The sequence below is a fragment of the Moschus berezovskii genome, chromosome 6 (assembly GCF_049115385.1).
Source record: "Moschus berezovskii isolate FMDL1 chromosome 6, NW_MosBer_1.0, whole genome shotgun sequence".
NCBI lineage: Eukaryota > Metazoa > Chordata > Mammalia > Artiodactyla > Moschidae > Moschus > Moschus berezovskii.
The window spans coordinates 55,763,342-55,789,196 of record NC_142465.1 but is presented as its reverse complement, the minus strand read 5'-3'; the positions used below and the strand labels follow the sequence as shown (position 1 = coordinate 55,789,196).

Sequence of the window (25,855 nt, the reverse complement as noted above, 5' to 3'; positions counted from 1 at the left end):
CAGAGAATATTTACATTCTAGGAATGTAAATGCAGGTGATTATTCCAGAGGAAAGTTTTCTTTCCCTTTGGGGAAACTATCTTCCTGCTCTGGGGAAGGGATTCAAACACACAGGAAGTGGAACTGACTCTCCAGCCTTCTGGGAGAATCACATCAATGACTTTTTTTCTTTAATGGGGGGGGCGGAGCATGTTTTTATTACAAAAAGTAGCCAAGATGGTGATGCTACCACAGGAGGTCTATGGTCTGCAGGAAGAAGACTTGGTGACTGGAGCCCACTCTACGAGGTCCCGCCATACCGAGAAGCATCTGCCTAAGAGATGGAAGTGATTCCTAGAACTCTGTTTTGTGAGTCCTCCCAGCAGAGAAGCAGCAGGTAAATCTGATCCGTCCAGTGCTGCTCTTGTGAGGAACGCGAGAGGTGGAGGGAGAGGGAAAGAGGTCTCGGTACCTGGGGGGCTGGGACACACTTCCATGGAGAAGGAGCAGGGCGCACAGCCGGACGAGGACCAGGCAACCTGATTCAAATGCACTTTTATCACATGGACATTCTGAGTGGGTCTTGCCCAAATATGATGGTGAAGCTAATAAAACTGCTGCTCTTGATCCTTAACACATTATTTGACGTGGGCTTGGGGACAGCCCCCACCCTCAGAACCTGGATCTAGGTGGAGGAGTGATCCTCCAATGAGGTGTGGTGAACTGATTGATATAAGGAACGTCAACACCACTTGATTCAACACTGCTTCATGTGTATCCTTATGGCACAGCGGGTCGGGGGAGGGCCAACCAACCCAGAAACGAACACCCAGGCTCTCAGTGAGAAACCGAAAACCATACCAGGCGGACCCATGAAGACGATAGAGGAACCACTGGTCCAAAGAAATACTCGTATTTTCATGAAAGGACATTGATTTGGTGAGAAGAACCAACTCAGGAACGAACTGTTACATAACAAAGACGGAACTCTGTCAGCCAGGGCACAGCTCCAGACGGCTGCCTGGGCGGTGTGGGCTACAGGATGTGGGGACGGTCCGAGCCAGACTTGGACACACAGATTCCTCGGCAGGGGCCTGGAAAGTCCCAGGTCTGTTCTATGGAAGGGAAACAATTAAGATTCAAGGACTATCAGAAAAACATCCCTGCTACACCCCACCATTACCAAAAAAGAATAAAGAGACACAGACACACAGATAGTGTTCCCTGAAAGACATCTCAGGCTTACGAGAAGATGGGCGCGTCCATCTTCTGAGGTGTGATCCCCAGCACTCCAAGGCAGCACTGTTAACCCGTAGAGAGGTTGGCAGCTGGGTGGGCTGAAGAGTCTTCTGCCAGTGACCACCCGAAAGTGGCTGCCCCAGCTACTGCAGATAAAATAAATATGACGTAGGTGCCCCCAAGATGGGCCATGGCCACCTAGGAGGTCTACAAAAGGAACCAAAAGAAACACAACACTCAGTAGCAGCCTTTATGTTTTGCTCTTTCGTGTATCCAGACCTGTTTCTAAAGAGGAAAGTGAAACCCAAGGGTCCTCCTGAAGCTCAGCCAGAGGCCTTTCAGCAGCAAGCTCCCCACCTGGGCTGGGAAGGGGTGGCATCACTTGGAACTGTGCTGGGGCACTCCCCAGCCCAGCCCTGCCCAGAGGCATCCCAGCTTTCATCCCTCCTGTCCTTCCAAAACCCTGGGCTGTTTTCATGACAGTTTGTTTCCATGTATTAAAGGAATGACGTATACAGAAATGTCGTCTCCTGAGCCCAGTCGGTCATTGGATATCCGCCATCCTCTATCCTTCAGGACGCCGCGGGCACGCATCACCAGGTCCTGAGCTGCCAGTGTGTACCTGTGCAGGGAGAAGTGCGGATGACATGGTCAGTGTGCTATCAGGCAGAACTGGCATTCGGGAGAGGCTGGGGAGGAGGCATTACTACAGACTGTGTAGACAGTTTCCCTGGGTCGGGAAGATCCCCTGGAAGAAGGCAGGGCAACCCGTGCCAGTATTCTTGCCTACAGAATCCCATGGACAGAGGAGCCTATTGGACTACAGTCCATGGTATCGCAAAGAGTCAGACATGACTGAAGTGACTTAGCACACACGCATGGTGGTAAAGAAGCCGCCTGCAATGCAGGAGACGTGGGTTTGATCCCCAGGCCAGGAAGATCCTTTGGAGAAGGAAATGGGAACCCACTCCAGTATTCTTGCCTGGGAGATCCTATGGACTGATGAGCTACAGTCCATGGGGTCACAAAAGAGTTGGACATGACTTAGTGACTAAACAACAAAGAAGCAAAAAGCCAAGGCCATCTTTCCCCCAAATGCAGGGTGCCTAATGTGACATTACTATTCAGGTGGTAGTTGGACATACAATAAATAACCTAAACTGTTCTGCTGCTCAGTTCTCTTTTCAGAATTTTGATGTCAGTGAGAGAGTCCCAGTTTAGTGCTGGTGTACCTTTAACACACATCTGCTCAGTCTCAGAGCTTTCTACAACAGTCTCCAGCTAAAGTAGTACATGGGAAAAACAGGTTTTGTTTCCAATGTGTTTATTTTTAGAGCCACATTGCTTTTAGGCCAAAGGATGGTCATTTTCCATTTCTGGTAGGGAGAGTATCCTTTTTAATTTGTTTTTAAAAAGCAAGTTGATTTAAAGAAAAATACACTAGCACAAGTAAGAAGGAACCTAGTAAAAGTGGGAAGGTTTTATTGGTACCTGACAGAGAAACCTTGGTGTGGGCCATCTGTCTCATCCACCTTCATCGGCATGCCGTACTCTTCTGTTCACCATTGTAAGTGCAGTGAGGGATCCCCAAGAATTTGAAAATAAGATTGCTCACTGAGATTTAACCATAAACTAAAAGAAGAATAATGCCTATGATAAATGGATGAAAGTATTAAAATCTAGAGAAAGACTGATGTGGGAGGTGATTTGGGTGTATGTAGCCTGGATTAGCCTTGAGGCCTAAAACAAAGAGAAAAAAACATTGGCAGGTGTCTGTCCAAATCCTGACCGAGGTAGAGAGTTTTAGCCAACAGACTGCAAAGAAATTTAGTTCCACTGGTAGGTTCAGGTTTAGTGAGGATGTGCCCAAAGAGCCTCTGCCATAGAGCACAGAGTTTACCTTTATTCTGATTTCATGTTCACTGTATAACCTTCTAACTACGATCTGCCTCCCTGTGTAGGCATGCTGACAGAAAAAGAATGAGCTTGACATTTGTACTTGAAGAACATCAGCCCTGTTTCTCCATTTAAACATCAGCTGGCGTTTCTGAAGTCTGCAGATCAGTCATGAAAGCTTGGTTAAGGTGAGCCCAGCCCTGATAATGAATCTGTTCTTTGTATGTTGATTAAACCAGTTTCTGAACTTGAGAAACTAAAAGCCAGACTCTGGTACATCACCAAGATAATAAATGTCACTCTGTAAGGAAGGCCTCTGGGAAGCCAGCCTACGGACCTTGAATAGCAGGCCACCCTAATGTTACTATGGCCTTTCCCTGCTGGAATGTCACTCAGCCTGGCCTTTAGAACTGTGAGTTGTAGAATTCAGAACACCAGAAGCCTCCTGTATTTCTTCTGTTAAAAGCCCTTACGGATTAACCTGACTCATGTTAGAAAAGACCAGAATCTAGTCCCATCATTACATTACTTAAGAACAAAGTTTGTGGCAGATGGTCTCAGGATAGTTAAGATTCCAGGCTGTAGAATCTTTGAGACTCCAGTTCATTCAACCCAGGTGGTGGAGAGAAGTGTGGCATACTACAAGTGGCAGAGAGAGGCTATATTTTAATATTAATACAAAATAAATGACTTTCCTCTTAGAGAATGGGTGGTAGGTGAGTGGGAGATATGCCCTCTTGTACTCATATTGTTAGAATGATTAGTTTTGAGGTAGAAGGCTCTTAAGTTATGCCTGAGGGCAGATGCCACCAGTAGGTCGTCTCTGAGGGTCCTCTTCCTACTGAGATCAGAAAGTAAATAGAAAGGACTCCAAAGAGGCCTTTGGCTAAAGAGCCTAATAAATGTCCCCCTAGCCACTTATATACTGTGTTCATAGGTGCTCTCAGATGCTCATCCCAGGTTATTCTTGGTTTTATATTAAATTGTATGTCTGAATACAACCTCACAGGGAAAGGCTACCAGCAATATCAGGTGATGTTTATTATCCTGGTGATTGCCCAGGGTCTAGACCTTAGCCTTTCAAGTTTAGAAAGCTGGCCACCATCAAAAAGTCTACAAATAATAGATGCTGGAGAGGGTGTGGAAAAAGGGGAACCCTCCTACATTGTGCTTGTGGGAAAGCAAACTGGTGTAGCCACTATGGAGAACAATTTCTCAAAAAAAAAAAAAATAGGGCTACCATATGATCCAGCAATCCCACTCCCGGGCATATACGCAGAGATGAAAACTCTAGTTTGAAAAGATACATGCATCCCAATGATCCTAGCAGCACTACTTACAATAGCCCAGACGTGGAAATAACCCAAGTGCCCATCAGATGAATGGATAAAGAAGATGTATATATATTGATATATACAATAGACTACCGTAGCAAAGAATAAAATATTGCCATTGTGGCAACATGGATGAACCTAGGGAATATCATTCTAAGTGAAGTCAGATAGAAAAATATTAAATGACTTAACATGTAGAATCTAAAAATATAAATGAGTCTATTTATAAAACAGAAACAGACTCACAGACATAGAAAACAAACTTACTTAAGGGAAAACGGGTGAGGGGATAAATTAGAAGTATCAGATTAACAGACACACACTACTTTGTATAAAACAGATAAACAAGGAGCTATATATATTCAGTATCTTAGAATAACCTATAATGGAATAGATCTGAAAAAATATATATGTATTTAAAACTTACTTCAGTTCAGTTCAGTTGCTTAGTCGTGTCCGACTCTTTGCGACCCCATGAACCACAGTACGCCAGGCCTCCCTGTCCATCACCAATTCCCGGAGTTCACTCAAACTCATGTCCATCGAGTCGGTGATGCCATCCAGCCATCTCATTCTCTGCCGTCCTCGTCTCCTCCTACCCCCAATCCCTCGCAGCATCAGACTCTTTTCCAGTGAGTCAGCTCGTCGCATGAGGTTGCCAGAGTATTGGAGTTTCAGCTTTAGCATAAGTCCTTCCAATGAACACCCAGGATTGATCTCTTTTAGAATGGACTGGTTGGATCTCCTTGTAGTCCAAGGGACTCTCAAGAGTCTTCTCCAGCACCACAGTTCAAAAGCATCAATTCTTCGGCGATCAGCTTTCTTCACAGTCTAACTCTCACATCCATACATAACCACGGGAAAAACCATAGCCTTGACTAGACGGACCTTTGTTGGCAAAGTAATGTCTCTGCTTTTTAATATGCTATCTAGGCTGGCCATAACTTTCCTTCCAAGGAGTAAGCGTCTTTTAATTTCATGGCTGCAATCAGCATCCGAAGTGATTTTGGAGCCCCAAAAAATAAAGTCTGACACTGTTTCCACTGTTTCCCCATCTATTTCCCATCAAGTGATGGGACCAGATGCCATGATCTTTGTTTTCTGAATGTTGAGCTTCAAGCCAACCTTTTCACTCTCCTCTTTCACTTTCATCAAAAGGCCTTTGAGTTCCTCTTCACTTTCTGCCATAAGGGTGGTGTCATCTGCATATCTGAGGTTATTGATATTTCTCCCAGCAATCTTGATTCCAGCTTGTGCTTCTTCCAGCCCAGCGTTCCTCATGATGTACTCTGCATATAAGTTAAATAAGCAGGGTGACAATATACAACCTTGACGTACTCCTTTTCCTATTTGGAACCAGTCTGTTGTTCCATGTCCAGTTCTGACTGTTGCTTCCTGACCTGCATACAGGTTTCTCAAGAGGCAGGTCAGGTGCTCTGGTATTCCCATCTCTTTCAGAATGTTCCATAGTTTATTGTGATCCACACAGTCAAAGGCTTTGGCATAGTCAATGAAGCAGAAATAGATGTTTTTCTGGAACTCTCTTGCTTTCTCCATAATCCAGCGGATGTTGGCAATTTGATCTCTGGTGCCTTTGCCTTTTCTAAAACCTGCTTGAACATCTGGGAGTTCATGGTTCACATATTGCTGAAGCCTGGCTTGGAGAATTTTGAGCATGACTTTACTAGCGTGTGAGATGAGTGCAACTGTGCGGTCATTTGAGCATTCTTTGGCATTGCCTTTCTTTGGGATTGGAATGAAGACTGACCTTTTCCAGTCCTGTGGCCACTGCTGAGTTTTCCAAATTTGCTGGCATATTGAGTGCAATACTTTCGCAGCATCATCTTTCAGGATTTGAAATAGCTCAATTGGAATTCCATCACCTCCACTAGCTTTGTTTGTAGTGATGCTCTCTAAGGCCCACTTGACTTCACATTCCAAGATGTCTGGTTCCAGGTTAGTGATCACGCCATTGTGATTATCTTCGTTGTGAAGATCTTTTTTGTACAGTTCTTCTGTGTATTCTTGCCACCTCTTCTTAATATATTCTGCTTCTGTTAGAACTAACACCCAAAAAACATGTCCTTTTCATTATAGGGGACTGGAATGCAAAAGTAGGAAGTCAAGAAACACCTGGAGTAACAGGCAAATTTGGCCTTGGAGCACGGAATGAAGCAGGGCAAAGGCTAATAGAGTTTTGCCAAGAGAACGCACTGGTCATAGCAAACACCTTCTTCCAACAACACAAGAGAAGACTCTACACATGGACATCACCAGATGGTCAACACCGAAATCAGATTGATTATATTCTTTGCAGCCAAAGATGGAGAAGCTCTATACAGTTAGCAAAAACAAGACCAGGAGCTGACTGTGGCTCAGATCATGAATTGCTTATTGCCAAATTCAGACTTAAATTGAAGAAAGTAGGGAAAACCACTAGACCATTCAGATATGACCTAACTCAAATCCCTTATTATTATACAGTGGAAGTAAGAAATAGATTTAAGGGTCTAGATCTGATAGATAGAGTGCCTGATGAACTCTGGATGGAGGTTTGTGACACTGTACAGGAGACAGGGACCAAGACCATCCCCACAGAAAAGAAATGCAAAAAGCAAAATGGCTGTCTGAGGAGGCCTTACAAATAGCTGTGAAAAGAAGAGAAGTGAAGAGCAAAGGAGGAAAGGAGAGATATAAGCATCTGAATGCAGAGTTCCAAAGAATAGCAAGGAGAGATAAGAAAGCCTTCCTTAGCGATCAATGCGAAGAAATAAAGGAAAACAACAGAATAGGAAAAACAAGAGATCTCTTCAAGAAAAACTTACTTATGTATATATAAAAGAATCTAAGAAAGTGGATATATGTATAACTGAATCACTTTGCTATTCACTTAAAACTAAAACTAATGCAATATTGTAAATCATCTACACTTCAATAAAAAGCTAAAGTCAAAACAGTGCCTACTTTGTTTCGTTTAAGTCACATAAGAGTACCATCCATAGTTAAAGGCGAGAGACTATCCTGATATTGCTGTTGTTGGAGATTTGGGGTACTGAGAAAAGGGTTAGAATTAGCTTTTGGTATTTTAAAAAGCAGCATTAGGTCACCTAGAAAAGATGGTTACCCAGGAACCCTGGGTAAAGGGTTCTAGAAAATTAAGCAAGAACACTAGAGTGGGTTGCCGTTTCCTTCTCCAATGCAGGAAAGTGAAAAGTGAGAGTCAAGTCGCTCAGTTGTGTCCGACCCTTAGCGACCCCATGGACTGCAGCCTACCAGGCTCCTCCATCCATGGGGTTTTCCAGGCAAGAGTACTAGAGTGGGGTGCCACTGCCTTCTCCGAAAGTTTTATTAGAGACTTTATTTATTAAAGACTCTAGAAAGTTAGTTCTGTTCTCCAAGCTGCTTGCTGCCATGCTAAGAAAACTTCCTCTGAGCCTGCATTTCTGTCATTCATTCTGTCTTCCCTTAGGTGAAACCTTGGTAGAGAAATCCATTTTTGCTTCCTCAATTTCTTCCCCTTTTCTTCCTGAATTTCTTGCCAGGATGTCCAATACCTTCCCAATCTGGCCTCCTAAAATTCTCCTCCAAACTCATTCCACTTGACCTTTCTTCAGCACAGTTACTACACTGTGACCGTTTTCTTCATCCTTCACACCTCATGCCTTTTCTTCTTGAATTCTCCTTTTTTTCTGGGGTAGGGGTGAGGGTAGGTTGGTGGGTGGCTCCTGCACCACTGCATACTCCCAAGTTCTCCTGTCGTGTCTGGGCTTCCATGATATGTGGCACAGCCCTTACATTCCTCGGTAGATCCCAGAAGAGACTCTTCAGGAGGAGTCAATAAATGTTAGTTTCACTGCCAAGGTGGCACTTCCCCATCTGTCATCCTCAGTTATAATGCTGTCCCCAGTCTCTTAGGCAAGAAATCATAGTCATTTTCTATGCTACCTTCTTACCCTGATACTCGTCGATGAGAAAATCCACAAGGCACTGTAGGGCTTCTAAATTTTGTATTATTTTAGTTGTATTTCATTATTGGTAGATAGCTAATTAAAACCTCACCTTTACTAAGATCAAATTAAACCTACTTATAAAAACTGCTATTTTAAATTTACTTTTGCCATCATTCATTCATACATACAGAAACTTGCATCACCAACTGAACCACCAGGAAGCCCAGTAGTATCTTTAAATTCACTAATTAATACTTTAGCAGTTTACTGTTCAGTCTACTCAGTGAGTTCCTTTATTTCAATGACCTGTTTTTCACCATTGCAAATTTCCATTTGGTTCTTTTCCAAATCCACCTCTTCTTTACCTTATGGTTCTATTTGTAAATGTTTAAAGTTTCTCTCAACCTGCTCTATTCGGTTTTCTTGGGCGGGGGGAGGCGGGATAGAGGGAAGGCTCTGTTATCCTTTCTCATGCTAGGTTTAAGGTCAGATAGAGGCTTCTCTTCAGTAGGGTTGTTTACTGTGTGCCCTAGGTTACCTACAGTGATTTAAAAATGTGCCTTTACTGGGGCACACTATGGGTTCCTCCAGTTCTAGAACACATTTTAGGTGAATTTCTTGGCTTAGGATCCCCAGGCCCCAGGAGAGGAGTGAGACTTACCCTCACTCTTTCTCCGTGTGGTAGGCCTACCCAGCACCTCCTCACAGAACCTCAGTTTCATCAGGTCCTTGCCATCATTCATGTGCTGCGGGAAGGCTGTTTCCACTTGAGCAGGAAGCTTAGGGAGAACATCTTGGACCTTCTTCCAACACTGTGGCCAGGAGCCCAGCGTCTTCCAACCGGCTTCTCTTTGCCAGGCTTCCCTAGTGAATGCAACATCTCCCCTGTAAAAGAGCCGTCTCCTAGGACTATCGAGGGGCACACTGATCAGATGCGGTTGGCAATAACTAGACACTGCAGCTAACCTCTAGAATGGGGTTCCTTCATGCACAGGAGATGCAGTACTGAAATAAAGCCACAAATGGTGTTTAGGTAAAAATGAAGCCACCTGTGGGGATCTTTCCTCATAAGCTGATCAACTCAACACAACCCCAGGCACCGAGTTGTTAGGAAAAGGTTTTGTGCCCAACTCCAATCTCAGCCAGGTTGGGGGACACCTCAGAGCTCACCAGCATCCTTCAAGCTCCATCTCGCCCCAGGCATGAAATCACTTGTAAGGTTGCTTTATCTCAAGACTGGTGCTCAGGGAGAAGAAGAAACCTCTTCTCTGGAGGGAAAGGGCTGCTTCTCCTCTCTCCCATTTCATTCTCTCCAGTTTCTACCTGACACAGGATGCCTGGTTTGGTAACAAAGGGAGAGAATGTGTCACATGGCAGTAAGACAGAAATGCTCTCCTGAGTCTGCTGCTGAGGCTGGGCACACACGCACCATGGAGTGAGGGTGAAGGAGCCACGGGAGAAAATCTGAAGTCAAAACACGAAATATCTGCACAATATACAAGAGAGCTGCAGAGAACACGGTGCAGTTGAAGACAGTAGAAGGGATGAGGATTCCGGTACACCTCAGCCAGGACGGGGTGAGGCCCTGAGGAGCCTGTGATTCCCGGCGCTGGATGTGGGGCAGCGGCAGGGCCAGGACCAAGGGTCTCACTCAGAAGGTCAGATCGCATCGGGGAAGCAGTGCGGGAGGAGCTGGAGCACTCAGCCCTCTGAAAAGAGAGTCTCCCAAGGAGACAAGGTGTGTACTTGGAGAGCATTTCTCTTCTCTGGCCAACGCTTTCCATATTGATTGGCTGGGTTCTGCCGAAAGAGATGGCTGCTGGGGCATTGGGGAGGGGGTATTGGGGAGGGGAGGGGGCCCTGACTTGGCCACCACACAGGGCCTGGCGCAGAGATTCCCTCAGGTCAGAGGAGGGACAGCAGGGGAGGGAAGAAAAGCCAAGAAGGGAGAGGAGCTGAAGCACCGCTGAAGGCCAGAGGCTCTTTTCACAACCACTGATGCTAAAGAGGGCGACGGAGGGCAGTGAAGCCGGATGGTAAATCCTCCATCCACCTTGCCATCTCCAGTGCTTAGTTCTCACTTCCTGGGTGGGGCACATGCAGGCATCCTTGTGGGAGGCTGGGCTGCCTGGGGTCCTGGCCTGGGTGCAGGTGCTCTGAAGAAACTCCTTAGCTCCTCAGAGCCCCTCTGTTTGACTTGTGTCTCTGGAATAATGCTAGCGCAGGCCTCAAAGGTCCTGCAGAGATAAACAAGATCCTTCCTAAACCATTTTCCTCATTAGACACAAAACGCCTACTCTCTCCCCACCAAAAGTTTAGCACCTTTTGCAGAGTCTGTTCCCACAGGACCACACCTGAATCAGCAGCAGAGTGTCAAAAGTAAGTCCATGTCAGGCCTCAAGCTGTAACCCTGCCTTAAAGCCAACAGTTCTTCTTGGGAGGAACTTCTCTTTGCCATTTGGGTGGTACAGACAGGGTCTTAAAAGAGGGAGGCAGGAACCTGGGAATTAATGGGTTCTGAATATTTGCATATAAAAGGCAGCCTCCCATCTACTGTGGCCCAGCAGCAACCGGGTGGGATGGGAATAGGAGGAGAAGGCCTCTCTGCCTGCTGAGCAGGCCCCTGAGATTGAAGAGGTGGAAGAGCCCTCCCAAGCTTGGGAACATTCGTTGGCAGGGATCTGTGGTGACCGGGTAGGTGGGGGATGACCTGGAGAGGCTCTTTGTTGTGCTTCGAACCAGGCAACTGGCCCTGGGAGGAGGCCCATCCCAGGCTTACTTCTGGGAGTCAAGCCATGGGTGCCCCTGTCTGGTTCTGAACCCCTGAAGGTGCTCACACCAGCTTCTGTCCCTGCCCCGTGCACGGGAACTGCATTCAGGCAGAGGACCCTCAGATGCAGGCACAGTGACAGCCGTGCCCACAACACTGCCGCTTTGTCCCCTGTGGGTTTATGTGTCAGCAGGTCCAAGGCCACGGACTGGGGAGAGCTCAGCACCCCTGCCAGAGAGGCTGAGAACGCCCACCGGGCCTCGTCCACCTCTCTGCCCCCGGCACTGGCTTCCTGGTTTTTGCAAGGTGGTGCGTGTTGACTTTAGTGCAAATTCCTCATAGCAGCATATCAGTAGGAGGGGGCAGAGCAGACCATTTCCCTCTCCATTGTCTCTGGCAAGCCCTTTAAAATGACCTGATGTTCCAACTAAGGGTCCACGCAGTTCTGCATCAGTGGCCACATCAATAGCACTGAGGAAGGAGAGATGGGCCCAGCAGTGGGCAGTTCAGAGGCTGTCATGGGCAGAATGGTGGGCTGACATCCACGTTCCCAGATCTGAATATGCTCAACATTGAGAAGCAAGCAAAAATGCAGATTTTTCTCTAGTCTTCAAAACGAGATCAAACACTCACCAATTTGTTCTTAAAACCTGTAACTGCTATGAGGGTGGGGCCAGGGATGGAGCGAATGAAGGGGAACCCTCCCTTTTCACATTTGGGGCATAGTTTTTCTTTTTGTGAAAAAAATTTTCATTTTTGGCTGTGCTGGGTCTTCACTGCTGCACATAGGCTTTCTCCAGTTGCAGCGAGCGGGGCTACTCTCTAGTTGCAGTGTGCGGGCTTCTCTTGTTGCGGAGTTGTGGCACCACAGGCCTAGTTGCTCCATGGCATGTGGAATCTTCCTGCACCAGGGATTGAACCCATGTCCCCTGCACTGGCAGGCAGATTCTTATCCACTCTACCACTAGGCAAGTCCTGAGGCATAGTTCTTCAAAACGAAATGGCACTGGGAAAAGCTCAGGCAGCTCACAGCAAGATTTCATCCAAAGGACCTCTGTCTTTTGCCAAAGTAGGTTTCACATTATCAAGGTATGTAGTACCTGCACTAGTACCCTGGTGTCAGTGCTGGTGGGTGTTTCAGTCTTAACTTTCCACTGATTAATCTCTTCCTTATCAAGGCACACAGTTTACTGAGCTGAGGAGAGCATAGAGATGAAGAACACTTAAGGTGTGACCATCAAGAAGGCGTCTTCTCTCATTAGGGAAACGTTGTATGGAATTTACAGTATGTTGGTATTTACAGATTACCCCTTAATAAGTCCCTCGAATGTCACGGCAGAGGGCTGAGGGTCATTAGATCCAAGTCACCACAATGAGGTTTTCACAAAGAGATTTTGGGAAATGAAGGACTGGGGGGAAAAAAAAAAAACAAACCCTTGCCAAGTCTTACCTGGGCATTTGGAATTTGAATCCATGCCATGTTTTCATGTGTGGTTAACTGTTCTTTGGCCCTAAGTCCACTCAGTTTTGCCCACACCTTTCTCCTTTAGCAATTTTGACAATTTTTATTCCTCTCCAGCAGATTACTAAGCATCTTCTTTGCGTGTTTACATACTTGCCTCCATTTTGAATATTCTTTCCAGGAGACCCACCACTATACCCCCAGCCTTACAGAGGGATATTCTGCTTCAGAAAATCCCTTCTGGGCCTTTCTCAGAGCACCCTTTCCAAAGTTTGCAGGATGTGTAGGCCTCATATGAGAATCTTACCAGAATTATTATAGCAGTGACAGGTTGTATAGCCCAGCCTCCATGAATTCCAACCACCCCACCTGAGAATGTGGACTGGGTATATTTATTATCAACAGTTCATTCCATGACTCCACAAATGATGCACAGAAACGACAGCTCTGCTTCACTTCAGGGCATAACCCAGTAAAAAGAAAAAGAGCCACTGCACTCATATTCTGGCTTGTTCACAAAGCCTCCTTTTAATTTTCTGATTCCTTTGTTGAGATAGTTCAAAACAGCCAAAGGACTTAATAAGATACACTGGGGTCAGGAAGGTCATACAGCTCATTTTTACCCTACCTCTGCCAGAGAAGATAGTGCCAGGGTTAGAACTTTGCAAACATATCTTTCTCTTAATTACCTTTTCCCTCACAATGCACCCTAGAAGGAGAGATGCTATTTAAAAATTTTTATTGTAAAGGATGTCATCCGAGGAAAACAATGCTGGCAGTTTGTCAAGAATGGCTATCACAAAGAGAAGAGAAAAAAAATCCTACACACAGACAAAAGCTATATCATCAAATGGCAAAACCTAAAAGCTCTTCCTGTCACAGGGCTAATGCCCTGCCTCCTTCTGACCTGCTGAATTTCTAGACAAACTGGGCAAACACAGCAAAACTCAAAATGAAACAGGTGCATTCAAAATGTCAAATGAAGAAACACTGTGTTGTGCTGTTGCTTTGTTGCCCTTCCCCTCTCAGGCGGCCCACCCTGGGGGTGCATTTCCCTTTCTCATTTTCTATCAAACGATTGGCCGGCCTGGTGAGCTTCCTCAGGGTGGACCCAGGCACCCTCCATCCCAACTGCTCACATGATTACACGGACAGATCTGTGGTCCTGGGCTACGTCTGGCGAGAAATGACTCCTTCTGGCTGAGGAACACCTAGAGCCCGGGAAGGCAATGGTAGCAGGTCTATCTTCATCACAGAAATTATGACGTAGGCTAAAACTTAGCAGGACAACTTCCAAGCCTATTTCTCTTTTGCATGAAAAGATGGAACAGGTCCCAGTGAGGAGGGCACCATCAGGAAACCCACCACTGTGGTTTTGGGGACTAAGCTGTCCATGGGCCTCCCAATGAGACACCCTAAGCCTCCATGTGAACATGGCGCCCTCCTTCCAAAGCACACAGTTACATGCAAGACCATCACACACATGAAAGACCAACATCATTTTACATAATGCCTAAGTCGTGAGTCTGACATAAAATAAGATTGTATGATTCTCAGTATGGCTTAAATTACCAAGGAGCACAGGAGGGTAAAGCAGCAATCCACACGTCATATTTCACCGTCAGATTGACCAGAATGTTTTCTGATTATGGATTAGAATGAACAAGTGACACAGATTCATCACAGACTGTCTTCTTCCCTGTAATCCTCACATGCATTTATCTCATGAGTGCTTGAGGTCTGACATGACCTGCACCATACACCTCTCACATAGACATTACCCCAGACTAAGCCCAGGTGGTCATGCCAACTGTTGGGTTCATTGAAAATCACCCTGTCCTCCCTCCCCAGTGTCACATTGCCTGGCACATTCTCTGTTACGCCTCATGTTTAAGTTCAGACATCCCTCCTAGTGGGAAGCTTTCTTGCCTGGCCCTTGTGCCATCCCTCTAATCATTCATATTGTAACCTCCTTATGCTTTTGTAACCTCTAGACTTTAAACTCCAAGAGATCTGTTTTCTTCACAAATTCTTCCCCAGTGTCTAGCAGGGCATGGCTTACAAAATAGGTCTTCAATATTTTCCAATTGAATGAATCTGAATGCGAATTATTTGGCAAAGAAGATCCTCCCCCCATAAGGTATCACGGTTTTAAGATTTCAAAAACCAACCAGAATTTTTCTGATCTCCAGCCAGGTATTCCATCTCTTAGCAATTAAACTGTGCCCATTTTATAACTTTTTCTTTCACCCATTCCTCTGATACAGAATTCTTTCTTAGGTGTTGGCTTGCCATTTTCCCTGAAAGGCAAATTCACAGGCTTTTTCTTTCCTGCCCTTTTGTTCCACAGAGATCTGTGTAAGCCCTGCTCTGTAGGTAACAGAGCTCATGAAGCTAGGAACTGGCTCTGACCTGGCATGCACCTGCCCAGTGACAGCACTGCCCACAGGTACCACTCCCTGGAGGGCAGATTTGTTGCCATGGAGATAGGAGCTGGTAAGCAAAACCAAGCCAGCTTAGAGAGATTTTAAAAAATACTGGGTGCCTTTTGACTCATACCTATCAGATGGCTTTGCAAAGCTTCACAAAAATAATTATAGTAGGGAAAAACCAACAGGAGAATGTTGCTAACAAGTAGGATACAGATTAAAACTAAAAGCTCAACAGGAAAAAAATGTATTCAAATTCAAATAAAATAATCTTCCTGTACCATCAATTCCTTTCCACCTGGGAAAAATTATACCAAACAACTCATAGAAAGAGAGAGAATGTCTAGCTTTAATTTTTTTTCCTGAAGGAGTTTTTTGTTGTGAAATATATGAAACACATAAAAATAGCACCAAATATAGAATAACAAGAACAAATACCCAATAGTGCTTATTATATACCAGGCAATTCACTTTATATATCAATACACACATAAGGCCAGAGCCTCCCAGCTGGCGCTAGTGGCAAAGAACCCGCTTGTCAATGCAGGAGATGTAAGAGACTTGGGTTTGATCCCTGGGTTAGGAAGGTCCCCTGGAGGAGGAAATGGCAACCCACTACAGTATTCTTGCCTGGAGAATCCCATGGACAGAGGTGCCTGGTGGGCAGTCCATAGGGTCGCAAAGAGTTGGACACGACTGAAGCGACTTAGCAGACATGCAAGCTTTAGGTTAGGACTACTAGAACTTCCATTTTACAGATGAAGAATCTGAGACATGGAGAGGTTAAGAAACTTCCCCAAGGTCACAAAGTCTAAAAGGGACAGAACCAGGATTTAAGCTAAGGTTAAATGACTAGATTCATACTGTTAACCATTGGACTATGCTACCTCTCACAGCTGGCGTACAAGCAAATGTATATAGCAAATGAAGAGTTTACAAATAAATGAGCAGTCATGTACCTGCCATGTAGCTAGAGAAACAAAACATTATCGGTAAATGTCTCAGAAGCTCTCTGTGGACTTCTCCTCAAGCACGTATCTCCCTCTGCCACTTCTCTTCCCACGGTAACCATTAACTGAATTTTGTGTTAATGCTCTTTGTAATTTTAATATCTGTATCCCTAAATGATTCATTTTCTACTTTATGTAAACAGAATCATAATATGTGAATTCTTATATGACTGGGTTATTAAATTCAACATTGTGTCTTTGAGATTCTTCCCTGTTAAAGATAACAGCTTTGGTTCCCTCACATCTGGGGGCTGTGAATTATTCTATTCTTCGTTTATCTCTGGTTGGCCATGCAGGCTGCTTCCAATTTTTATCAAAAAAACAACTGTATGGATAGCTTTTTGTATGAATTCAATTATACCAGCACCGGAAAAAAAAAAAACCAAAAAACCCTAGGTTGTTTGTTAAAACACAGATACCTGGGTCCTACCATTGGAGTTTTATTTGATAGATCTGGGTTTGAGCCTGAAATTTTGTATTTCTAACAAGTTCTCAGATGATGTTGATGCCATGTGGCCCAAAGACTACACTTTAAGAACCACTGCTCCAGGGTACAGACTTAGGAGTGCAGCTTCTGGTTCACAGGATATGCATATGTCCAGCTGTCTTCAGAGTCTATGTACAAATTCACAAATCCATCTGCCTTTGTTGTCCATGTTTTTAATTATTTCTACTCCTCTGTTGAAGTGTTTCTCATATATTTATTGGCCATTAATTTTCTTCTGTGTGATGACTAGTTCTTGCTTATTTTTATTGGGTTATTTGTGTTATCCTTATTGATCTGTGAGAGTTCATTATATTTTATGGGTATGAATCTCTCTTTGGTTATATAAGTTACAAGGATCTTTTCCCAGTTCCTGCCTTGTCATTTTATTCCTTTTATGTTGCCTTTTGAAGAACAAAAGTTGGTGATTTAAATGTAGGCAAGGCTATCCATCCTACTGTGTTTGTGCTTTCTGTGTCTTGTTTAAGAAATCCTTCTCTACTACAATGACTGAGCATACGTGCAAACACTTGCATTATTACTGTTTTCTATTATTAAGATTATGTATTTGCCAGACCCCCTCATTTCTTATCAGTTTTATGGGAAATTTATCTACTTTGTTAGTTTTTCTCTTTTTTCTTTTGCCACGCCATGCAGCATGTGGGATCTTAGTTCCCTGATGGGATCAAACCCATACCCCCTGCACTGGCCCTGGAAAAGCAATCTTAACTGCTGAACCACAAGGGAAGTCCCTGTTGAAGTTTTAGGGTTTTTTTTTCTTTTTTTTTTGAGAAATTATGTTTTGTGGTAAAATATACATAACATAAAAATTAACATTTTTACCACTTTAAATAGTGTGTAGTTCTGTGGCATTAAGTACATTCACATTTTGCACCACCACCATTTATCTCCAGAACATTTTCCTGTTCTCAAACAAAACACTGTAACTGTTAAACACCAACTCCCCATCCCCACCCCCTTAACCCCTGGCAACCAGCAACAGCCATTTTACTTTCTGTCTCTATGTATTTGAGACATTTGACATGTATTTGTCTCTAGGTACCTTATGTAAGTGGAGTCATACAATATTTGTCCGTCTGTGACTGGCTTATTTCACTGGGCATAAAGTCCACCCATTCTGTAACGTGTGAAAATTTCATTCCTTTTTAAGATTGATGAATAGTCCATTGTATTATATAACCACAATTTGTTTATCTCATTCATGTCAATGGACGCTTTAGTGGCTTCCACTTTTTTGTTACTGTGAATAATGCTGCTATGAACATGGGTGTACAAGTATCTGTTTGATTCCCTGCTTTTGTTTTTTAGGGGTATATACCCAGAGGTGGAACTGGTGGGTATAAATGTATGTTTAATTTTTTGAGTCATCTCCATACCGTTGTCCACAGAAGCTGTACCATTTTACAATCTCACCAGTAATGCACAGGAAGTTTCCATTTCTCCACATTCTCACCAATACTTGTTATTTTCTCTTTGTTTGTTTTTAAATAGCCAGCCTAATGGATGTGAAGTAGTATGTCACTGTGGTTTGATTTGCATTTCCCTACAACAAAGGTCTGTCTGGTCAAGGCTATGGTTTTTCCAGTGGTCATGTATGGATGTGAGAGTTGGACTATAAAGAAAGCTGAGTGCCAAAGAATTGATGCTTTTGAACTGTGGTGTTGGAGAAGACTCTTGAGAGTCCCTTAGACTGCAAGGAGATCCAACCAGTCCATCCTAATGGAGATCGGTCCTGGGTGTTCATTGGAAGGACTGATGCTAAAGCTGAAACTCCAATACTTTGGCCACCTCATGCGAAGAGTTGACTCATTGGAAAAGACCCTGATGCTGGGAGGGATTGGGGGCAGGAGGAGAAGGGGACGACAGAGGATGAGATGGCTGGAAGGCATCACTGACTCGATGGACACGAGTTTCAGTAGACTCTGGGAGTTGGTGATGGACAGGGAGGCCTGGTGTGCTGCGATTCATGGGGTTGCAAAGAGTTGGACATGACTGAGAGACTGAACTGAACTGAACGTGTTAGTTGTTTTAAAGAAACAAATTTTGGCTTTATCATTCTTTTTTTTAAAATTGTATATTTGTTCCTCTCTTATCTTTAATTTTTCCTTCCATTACTTTTCATGGGTTTATTCTGCTTTTTTATTCTTGATCTAGATGCTGTTGTTGAAATAAGGATCACAAAACTAAATTTTTTAATTAGGACAGTTGTTTACTAATAGCCTGTACCCAGGAAAAGGACACACAGTCCACAAGTAGACAGCACCATTCTTGTGGCTCCTTAGAACCCTGAAGTTATAAGAACTCTTTTGTACATGTTTGTGTAAGTAATATGGGCAGAACTAGCCCAATAGTACAAATCAACCCTCTACGTCTTCCTCTGAGAAATACTACCCTTCTCTATGGTTCAGTTCAGTTCAGTTCAGTCGCTCAGTCGTGTCCGACTCTCCGCGACCCCATGAATCACAGCACGCCAGGCCTCCCTGTCCATCACCAACTCCCGGAGTTCACTCAAACTCATGTCCACAGAGTCGGTGATGCCATCCAGCCATCTCATTCTCCGTCGTCCCCTTCTCCTCCCGCCCCCAACCTTTCCCAGCATCAGAGTCTTTTCCAGTGAGTCAACTCGTCGCATGAGGTGGCCAAAGTATTGCAGTTTCAGCTTTAGCATCAGTCCCTCCAATGAACATCCAGGATTGATCTCCCTTAGAATGGACTGGTTGGATCTCCTTGCAGTATAAGGGACTCTCAAGAGTCTTCTCCAACACCACAGTTCAAAAGCATCGATTCTTCGGCGATCAGCCTTCTTCACAGTCCAACTCTCACAACCATACATGACCACGGGAAAAACCATTGCCTTGACTAGACGGACCTTGGTTGGCAAAGTAATGTCTCTGCTTTTTAATATACTATCAAGGTTGGTCATAACTTTCCTTCCAAGGAGCAAGCGTCTTTTAATTTCATGGCTGCAATCAGCATCTGCAGTGATTTTGGAGCCCAAAAAAACAAAGTCTGACACTGTTTCCACTGTTTTTCCATCTATTTCCCATGAAGTGATGGGACCAGATGCCATGATCTTTGTTTTCTGAATGTTGAGCTTCAAACCAACCTTTTCACTCTCCTCTTTCACTTTCATCAAGAGGCTTTTGAGTTCCTCTTCACTTTCTGCCATAAGGGTAGTGTCATCTGCATATCATCGCAGACGCGACGCGAGAGACGCCGGCCCCGGCGCAACGAACCACACAAAGAGGTGCGGCCGTGAGGAGCTACCCCACGCCTGAGGCCAGGGCCGGCGGCCGAGAGGAGCTACCCCACGTCCAACAGGCGGTGGCTGCGCTGGCGCAGGAGGGCCGAGAGGAGCTACTCCACGTTCAAGGTCAGGAGGGGCGGCCTTGAGGAGATACCCCTCGTCCAAGGTAAGGTACAGCAGCTGCACTTTGCTGGGGCGGCTGTGAAGAGATTTTCCACGACCAAGGTAAGAGAAACCCAAATAAGACGGTAGGTATTGCTAGGGGGCACCAGAGGGCAGACAAACTGAAATCATAATCACAGGAAACTAGCCGATCTGATCACATGGACCACAGCCGAATGTGGTCCACTGGAGAAGGGAATGGCAAACCACTTCAGTATACTTGCCTTGAGAACCCCATGAACAGTGACAAAGGGCAAAATGATAGGATACTGAATGAGGAATTCCCCAGGTCGGTAGGTGCCCAGTATGCTACTGGAGCTCAGTGGAGAAATAACTATAGAAGGAATAAAGGGATGGAGCAAAAGCAAAACCAGTACCCAGTTGTGGATGTGACCAGTGATAGAAGCAAGGTCCGGTGCTGTAAAGAGCAATATTGCATAGGAACCTGGAATGTTAGGTCCATGAATCAAGGCAAATTGGAAGTGGTCAAACAGGAGATGGCAAGAGTGAACGTCGACATTCTAGGAATCAGTGAACTAAAATGGACTGGAATGGGTGAATTTAACTCAGATGACCATTATATCTACTACTGTGGGCAGGAATCCCTTAGAAGAAATGGAGTAGCCATCATGGTGAACAAAAGAGTCCGAAATGCAGTACTTGGATGCAATCTCTATGGTTAGGGACCTCTTTTTCTGTGATCAGGAGTCTGGAACTTATGGGCAGGGTTCTTGTGATCAGGGGAACTGGGAGGTTGGGAAGGTTGGGAAAGTGATTTTATGATACGGAAGAAATATAGTCATTTCTGGAGGGTCAAGGATGTGTAGAGTTTTTCACCTATGCATAGCTCCTTAAATTAGGGGGACAAAGGCTCGAAATTCGGCCTTTGAAGTCTTAATATGTAGTATTCTTATTATTCAAAACCCAGTAATTTCTAATTTTTATTATAATTTTTTGATTTGTAAGTTTTTTAACAGATAAACTTTTTAATAAAGAAGTTAATTTTCTTTCAATCCTATATAAAACAGTAGTAATTTAAAACTTTATTTCTCAAAGTAAAATATTTACATATGAACAAGTAACTGCAAAATTCACACTTCCAGGAAATCCAATAAGACAAAAGGTGTAACAGTGATTCGTAAGTTGTTTAGAAGTTTGTTTTTTAATTCAATGTGGGCTTTCTTTCCCTTGACTAGTTTGAAAATTATACTTTCTGTTCTTCTATTCATTTTCTTATTATTAAACACATTTAAAGTCTAATGTTAAACACTTATAATTTCTTTTCAAGTAGAACTATAACATACTTTAGCTGATTACTATACCCACTGGCCAATTCATTATGCTATTTTTATTCAGTATAATTTTTAACCTCACATTAGACATTCATATTGCTGTTTTATATAGTTAATGTATGTTTAAATATACCCACCTGTTTGCTTAATAGCTTAATAGTCTATTTTCCGTCTCCATCTTCCATCTGGGGTCGTTTCCTTTTCTCATCTGAAGACATTCTTTAGAATGTCTTCAGAGGAGGTTGGGTGGCAGTAAAATTTCTCAGTGTTTTTCTGCCTCAGAAGGCTTTTACTTCATCCTCTTTTTTGATACTTTTAGTATATATAATAATTCCCAAAAACAGGATCTTCTTTTCTTAGCTGGCTGAAGATATAACTCCATTGTCTTGACTTCTGTGTTGTTTTGAAAGGTAAGCTATCAGTGTCAATGCTATTCTTACGGATCTATTTCATCTTTCTTTCTGACTGCTTTTAGTATATTTTTTCAGTTCTTAAGTTTCATTATGAAATATCTACTTAACATTTTCTCTTTATTTCTTCTGCTTGAGATCTGTTGGGCTCTCTGCATCTTAGGTTTAATATCACTCAACATTTCTGGAATGGAACTTGGGTTTCTTCTTCCCATCTTCTACAGTATTTCCTTTTGCACTTGGGTTTGCAGCGGCTTTAGGTCATCCTCCCAGTCTCAGTGTAATTTCACACTTTCCCTCTGTCTCTCTGAGCCATATTCTGGGTTCCTCAGATCAGTTTTTCAACTCATCAGTGCACTTTTCAACTGTCTCCAGTCTGTTTAATCCATTGAGTTTTTAGTTCCTGTTTTTATATTTTTCATCTCTAGAAGTTCCATTTTCTTATTTAAAAAAATCTGTGCAGTCATTTTATAGTCTCTTGTCCTTATTCATGTTTTCAATGCTTTTAAAAACATTTATGAAACATGTTAAAGTATTTATTTATGTATTTTGGCTGATAAACCCAATAATGAAGTATTTACAGGTCCAACTCTGCTCTCTGTCGTTTCTGCTGGATTTTACTCATGGTGACTTATTTCCTTGTGTTCGGAGTGAAAGATGTCTTTCTCTAGAGGGGATTTCTTTTTATTTCTGAGTCACCTAGGGTTGTTTAGAATATTAACACTGCCATAATGTTATTCGGAATCCTTACTTTAAGGTTTCTCTCCTTTCCCAATGTTTTTTGAAAGAAACTGTTCTCCAACAGATGGAAATCAATACTGGGAACATCTGCTATCCTTACGAGGAGGATCACAAATTGGGTTATTCCCATTTTCAGAATATGAAGGAAGACTGTCAGGAAGATATACTGCTGAAATATCTCACAAAGAGTATTCTTTACTACTTGTATCTAGGTTTAATTTAAGGAGGATTTTTATTTGGCTGTGAAAGTAGGGAGTTCCCTAATTGCCTAGTGGTTATGATTCCAGGCTTTCACTGCTATGGCCCGGTCAGGGAACTGAGATCCCATGAACCAAGCAGCATAGCCAAAAAAAGGAAAGAAAGAAATGTAGCCAAAAATCACAGGAAAAGATGCTCAACATCACTGATTATTAGAGAAATGCAAATCAAAATCACAATGAGGTATCACCTTATACCCATCAGAATGACCATCATGAAAAAATCTACAAACAATAAATGCCAGAGAGGGGGTGGAGAAAAGGGGGCTCTCTTGCACTGTTGGTGGGAATATAAACTGATACAGCCACTATGGAGAACATCATGGAGGCTCCTTAAAAAACTAAAAATAGAACTACCATATGGTCCAGCAATCCCGTTACTGGACACTTACCCAGAGAATACCATAATTCCAGAAGGCATATGCAAGCCAATGTTCACTGCAGCACTGTTTACAATAGCTAGGACATGGAAGCAACCCAAATGTCCATCAACAGAGGAATCGATAAAGATGTGGCTGTACATACTATACATATGCCTATTAGCCATAAAAAAATAACAAAATAATGCCATCTGCAGCAGTATGGATGGACCCAGAGATGATCACATTGAGTGAACATAAGTCAGACAGAAATATCATATGATATCAGTTATATGCGGAGTGTGAGGTAGCGGGGGTAGGTACAAGTGAACTTATTTATGAGACAAAAACAGAGTGATGCATATAGAAACAAACTTGTGTTTACCAGGGGTAGGGGTGGGAGAGGCATAAATTGGGAGACTGGGACTGACATATACACACTGCTGCTGCTGCTAAGTCACTTCAGTCATATCCGACTCTGTGTGACCCCATAGACGGAAGCCCACCAGGCTCCCCCGTCCCTGGGATTCTCCAGGCAAGAACACTGGAGTGGGTTGCCATTTCCTTCTCCAATGTGTGAAAGTGAAAAGTGAGAGTGAAGTCGCTCAGTCGTGTCCGACCCTTAGCGACCCCATGGACTGCAGCCTACCAGGCTCCTCCATCCATGGGATTTTCTAGGCAAGAGTACTGGAGTGGCTTGCCACTGCCTTCTCCGCATATACACACTACTATATATGAAATAAACAACTAATAAAAACCTTCTATATAGCATAGGGAACTCTACTCAGTACTCTGTAATGACCTATATGGGAACAGAATCTAAAAAAAATAGTGGGTATATGTATTATATGTATAATTGACTCACTTTGCTGTACACCTGAAACTAACAAAACAGTATAAATCAATTAATGCCAATAAAAAGTAAAAAATAACATGATTATTCCCAAACAACAAAAAAAGAGAAATGTAGTCCCTTTTGCAATTTAGTTACTAAACCATCTATATCAGCTCATAAATGGTGAATCATAAATGATGAAAATTGCATGATTATTATCTGTTTTATTCACATCATGAAACGCCACTCGATTAACAACCCTCCAATCATGGAAATACACAAACCTGTGAGGGTCATCTGGATCACAGTTAGGGAGAAACTGAGTGATTGCTTCTGCCACTTCTTCATTTGATAAAACATCCCAGAGTCCATCAGTGGCCAAGATCAGCACATCATCTGCTCCATGCTCGTATTTGGAGAGATCGTAGACTCTTACCTGAAAAAACAGGAATACCCTGCTTAAGAAGTTAGGAGCATATTATTCCCTTAACAGACTGGCTTCTGGTTTCCCTTCCCTTTTCTTGCCCAGCCCAGTGGTTTTTCAGTGTGCACCATAAGGCACATGGCTGTGCAGCACGCTTTGTGGCCAGGGGTAGCCTCCTTTGGAGACTTGCGGTGTAGACATTTGGGGCGCCAAACACAACTGTAAATGAGCCCAAGAAATTAATAGTTGCCAAGGAAGAAGTTAACTGAAAATGTAATGCCTGAGATGTGGCTGGAACAGTGACATTTAATAGATACCGCGGTAGCTAGCAGAGCAGCAGGAAGCTTGCTGCCTTCCTTTCTTCGCACATCCATTCCACAGACATTTATTAAGGGTCTGCTCTGTGCCGGATGCTCTAAGTATAAACAGCAGAATTCCCTGCTTCTGAGCTCTCAGTCTGTGAGGGAGATAAGGCCAGTCTAGGCTCCGTAGAAGCTGCTCTGCAAGTATTGGTTTAGGACTGAGGACACACATTTTATTTCGTGTCCTCACTTGATACCTTTTGGCTGGCCTTCTCTGAGACCCCTGGAGCTGCACTTGTTTCATGTAAGCATGGAGTTCTGATGCTGCACTTAGGTCTGAGGGGCCTCAGTGTAGCCTAAATTACAAAGGACACACGCCAAGTGTATGTCTTAGCAAACTTGAAGTCTTTCCTCATCTCTAGTACCTGAAATGACTTGGCTATTTCAACATCCCCTTTGATTCTTGAAAAGAACAGAGTGACCTTAGCAAAACTAACACTAATGAAAATCAAGCCTTACTTCTGTTAGGCCTCCCTAACTAGAGCTAAAGTTCAACCTACTTGGGTGACACAGAAGGAGAAGAGTTGGGGATTTCATTGCTATGCCCTACTAATTTGACAGAATCAGCCCTGTCTACACCCCCTCATGAACTAAGGACAAAGAGGTCAATTTCATCAGTCTTCCAAGTCCTTCAACCTCATGTCGTTATCCTGTTTTCTAAAAACAAGTCTAAGTGACAGCTGCAGGCCAGGGGAGGGGCGAAGGATGGCATGTAGTTAGATGTCCCCGTGTCCCATCACAGAGTCACCGTCCTGTCATCTCAGATCTCGAGACAATATAATTCTAAGAGGCCTACAGAATGTTCACATCCACATCTGTAAAAGCCAAGCCTCCTATTGTTAGAAGCCCTAACATCTGAGTAGCCAGGATAGGCCTGAGACCTTGCTTAGGCCTAAGTTTCAATTTCCTGGAGACAGGGTGGAGGCTAAGTTCACAGAAACTCCTCCCTAAGAAGATCCCGCCGGCGCCAAAAATCAGGCCAATCAGAGGAAAAAGGGAAATCCCCCAGAAAAACCCCCGCGCATGCATAAACTGGCCAATGAGCTTCTGCGTGCGCATGAACTGGCCAATGAGCTTCTGCCAGTTGGATCTTTTGAACAAAAATAGGTGCTTATGTAATCTAAGACTATAAAAACCGCTGTGACCTGGGCTCGGGGCTCTTGTCCGCACTCCACTGCGTTGGAGGAGGCAT

General features: G+C 43.7%; 1 protein-coding gene and 1 long non-coding RNA gene across 2 annotated transcripts in view; one reads left to right on the top strand and one right to left on the bottom strand.

Annotated features, from left to right (window-relative positions):
- Window positions 1-1,454: 1,454 nt before the first annotated feature.
- The window catches only part of PPM1H (protein phosphatase, Mg2+/Mn2+ dependent 1H), a 320,445-nt gene continuing 296,044 nt past the window's right edge, over window positions 1,455-25,855 (bottom strand). The window contains exons 9-10 of the mRNA XM_055395097.2: window positions 24,162-24,313; window positions 1,455-1,840 (exon numbers count right to left, since the gene is read on the bottom strand). Coding sequence (XP_055251072.1) covers window positions 1,693-1,840; window positions 24,162-24,313 — 300 coding nt within the window. The 3' untranslated portion in view covers window positions 1,455-1,692. The remainder of the gene's footprint in view (window positions 1,841-24,161; window positions 24,314-25,855) is intronic.
- LOC148777615 (uncharacterized) lies at window positions 1,733-6,680 on the top strand. The gene is made up of 3 exons (XR_016037609.1): window positions 1,733-1,868; window positions 3,180-3,302; window positions 6,546-6,680. It is a non-coding gene; the product is annotated as an uncharacterized LOC148777615 (long non-coding RNA).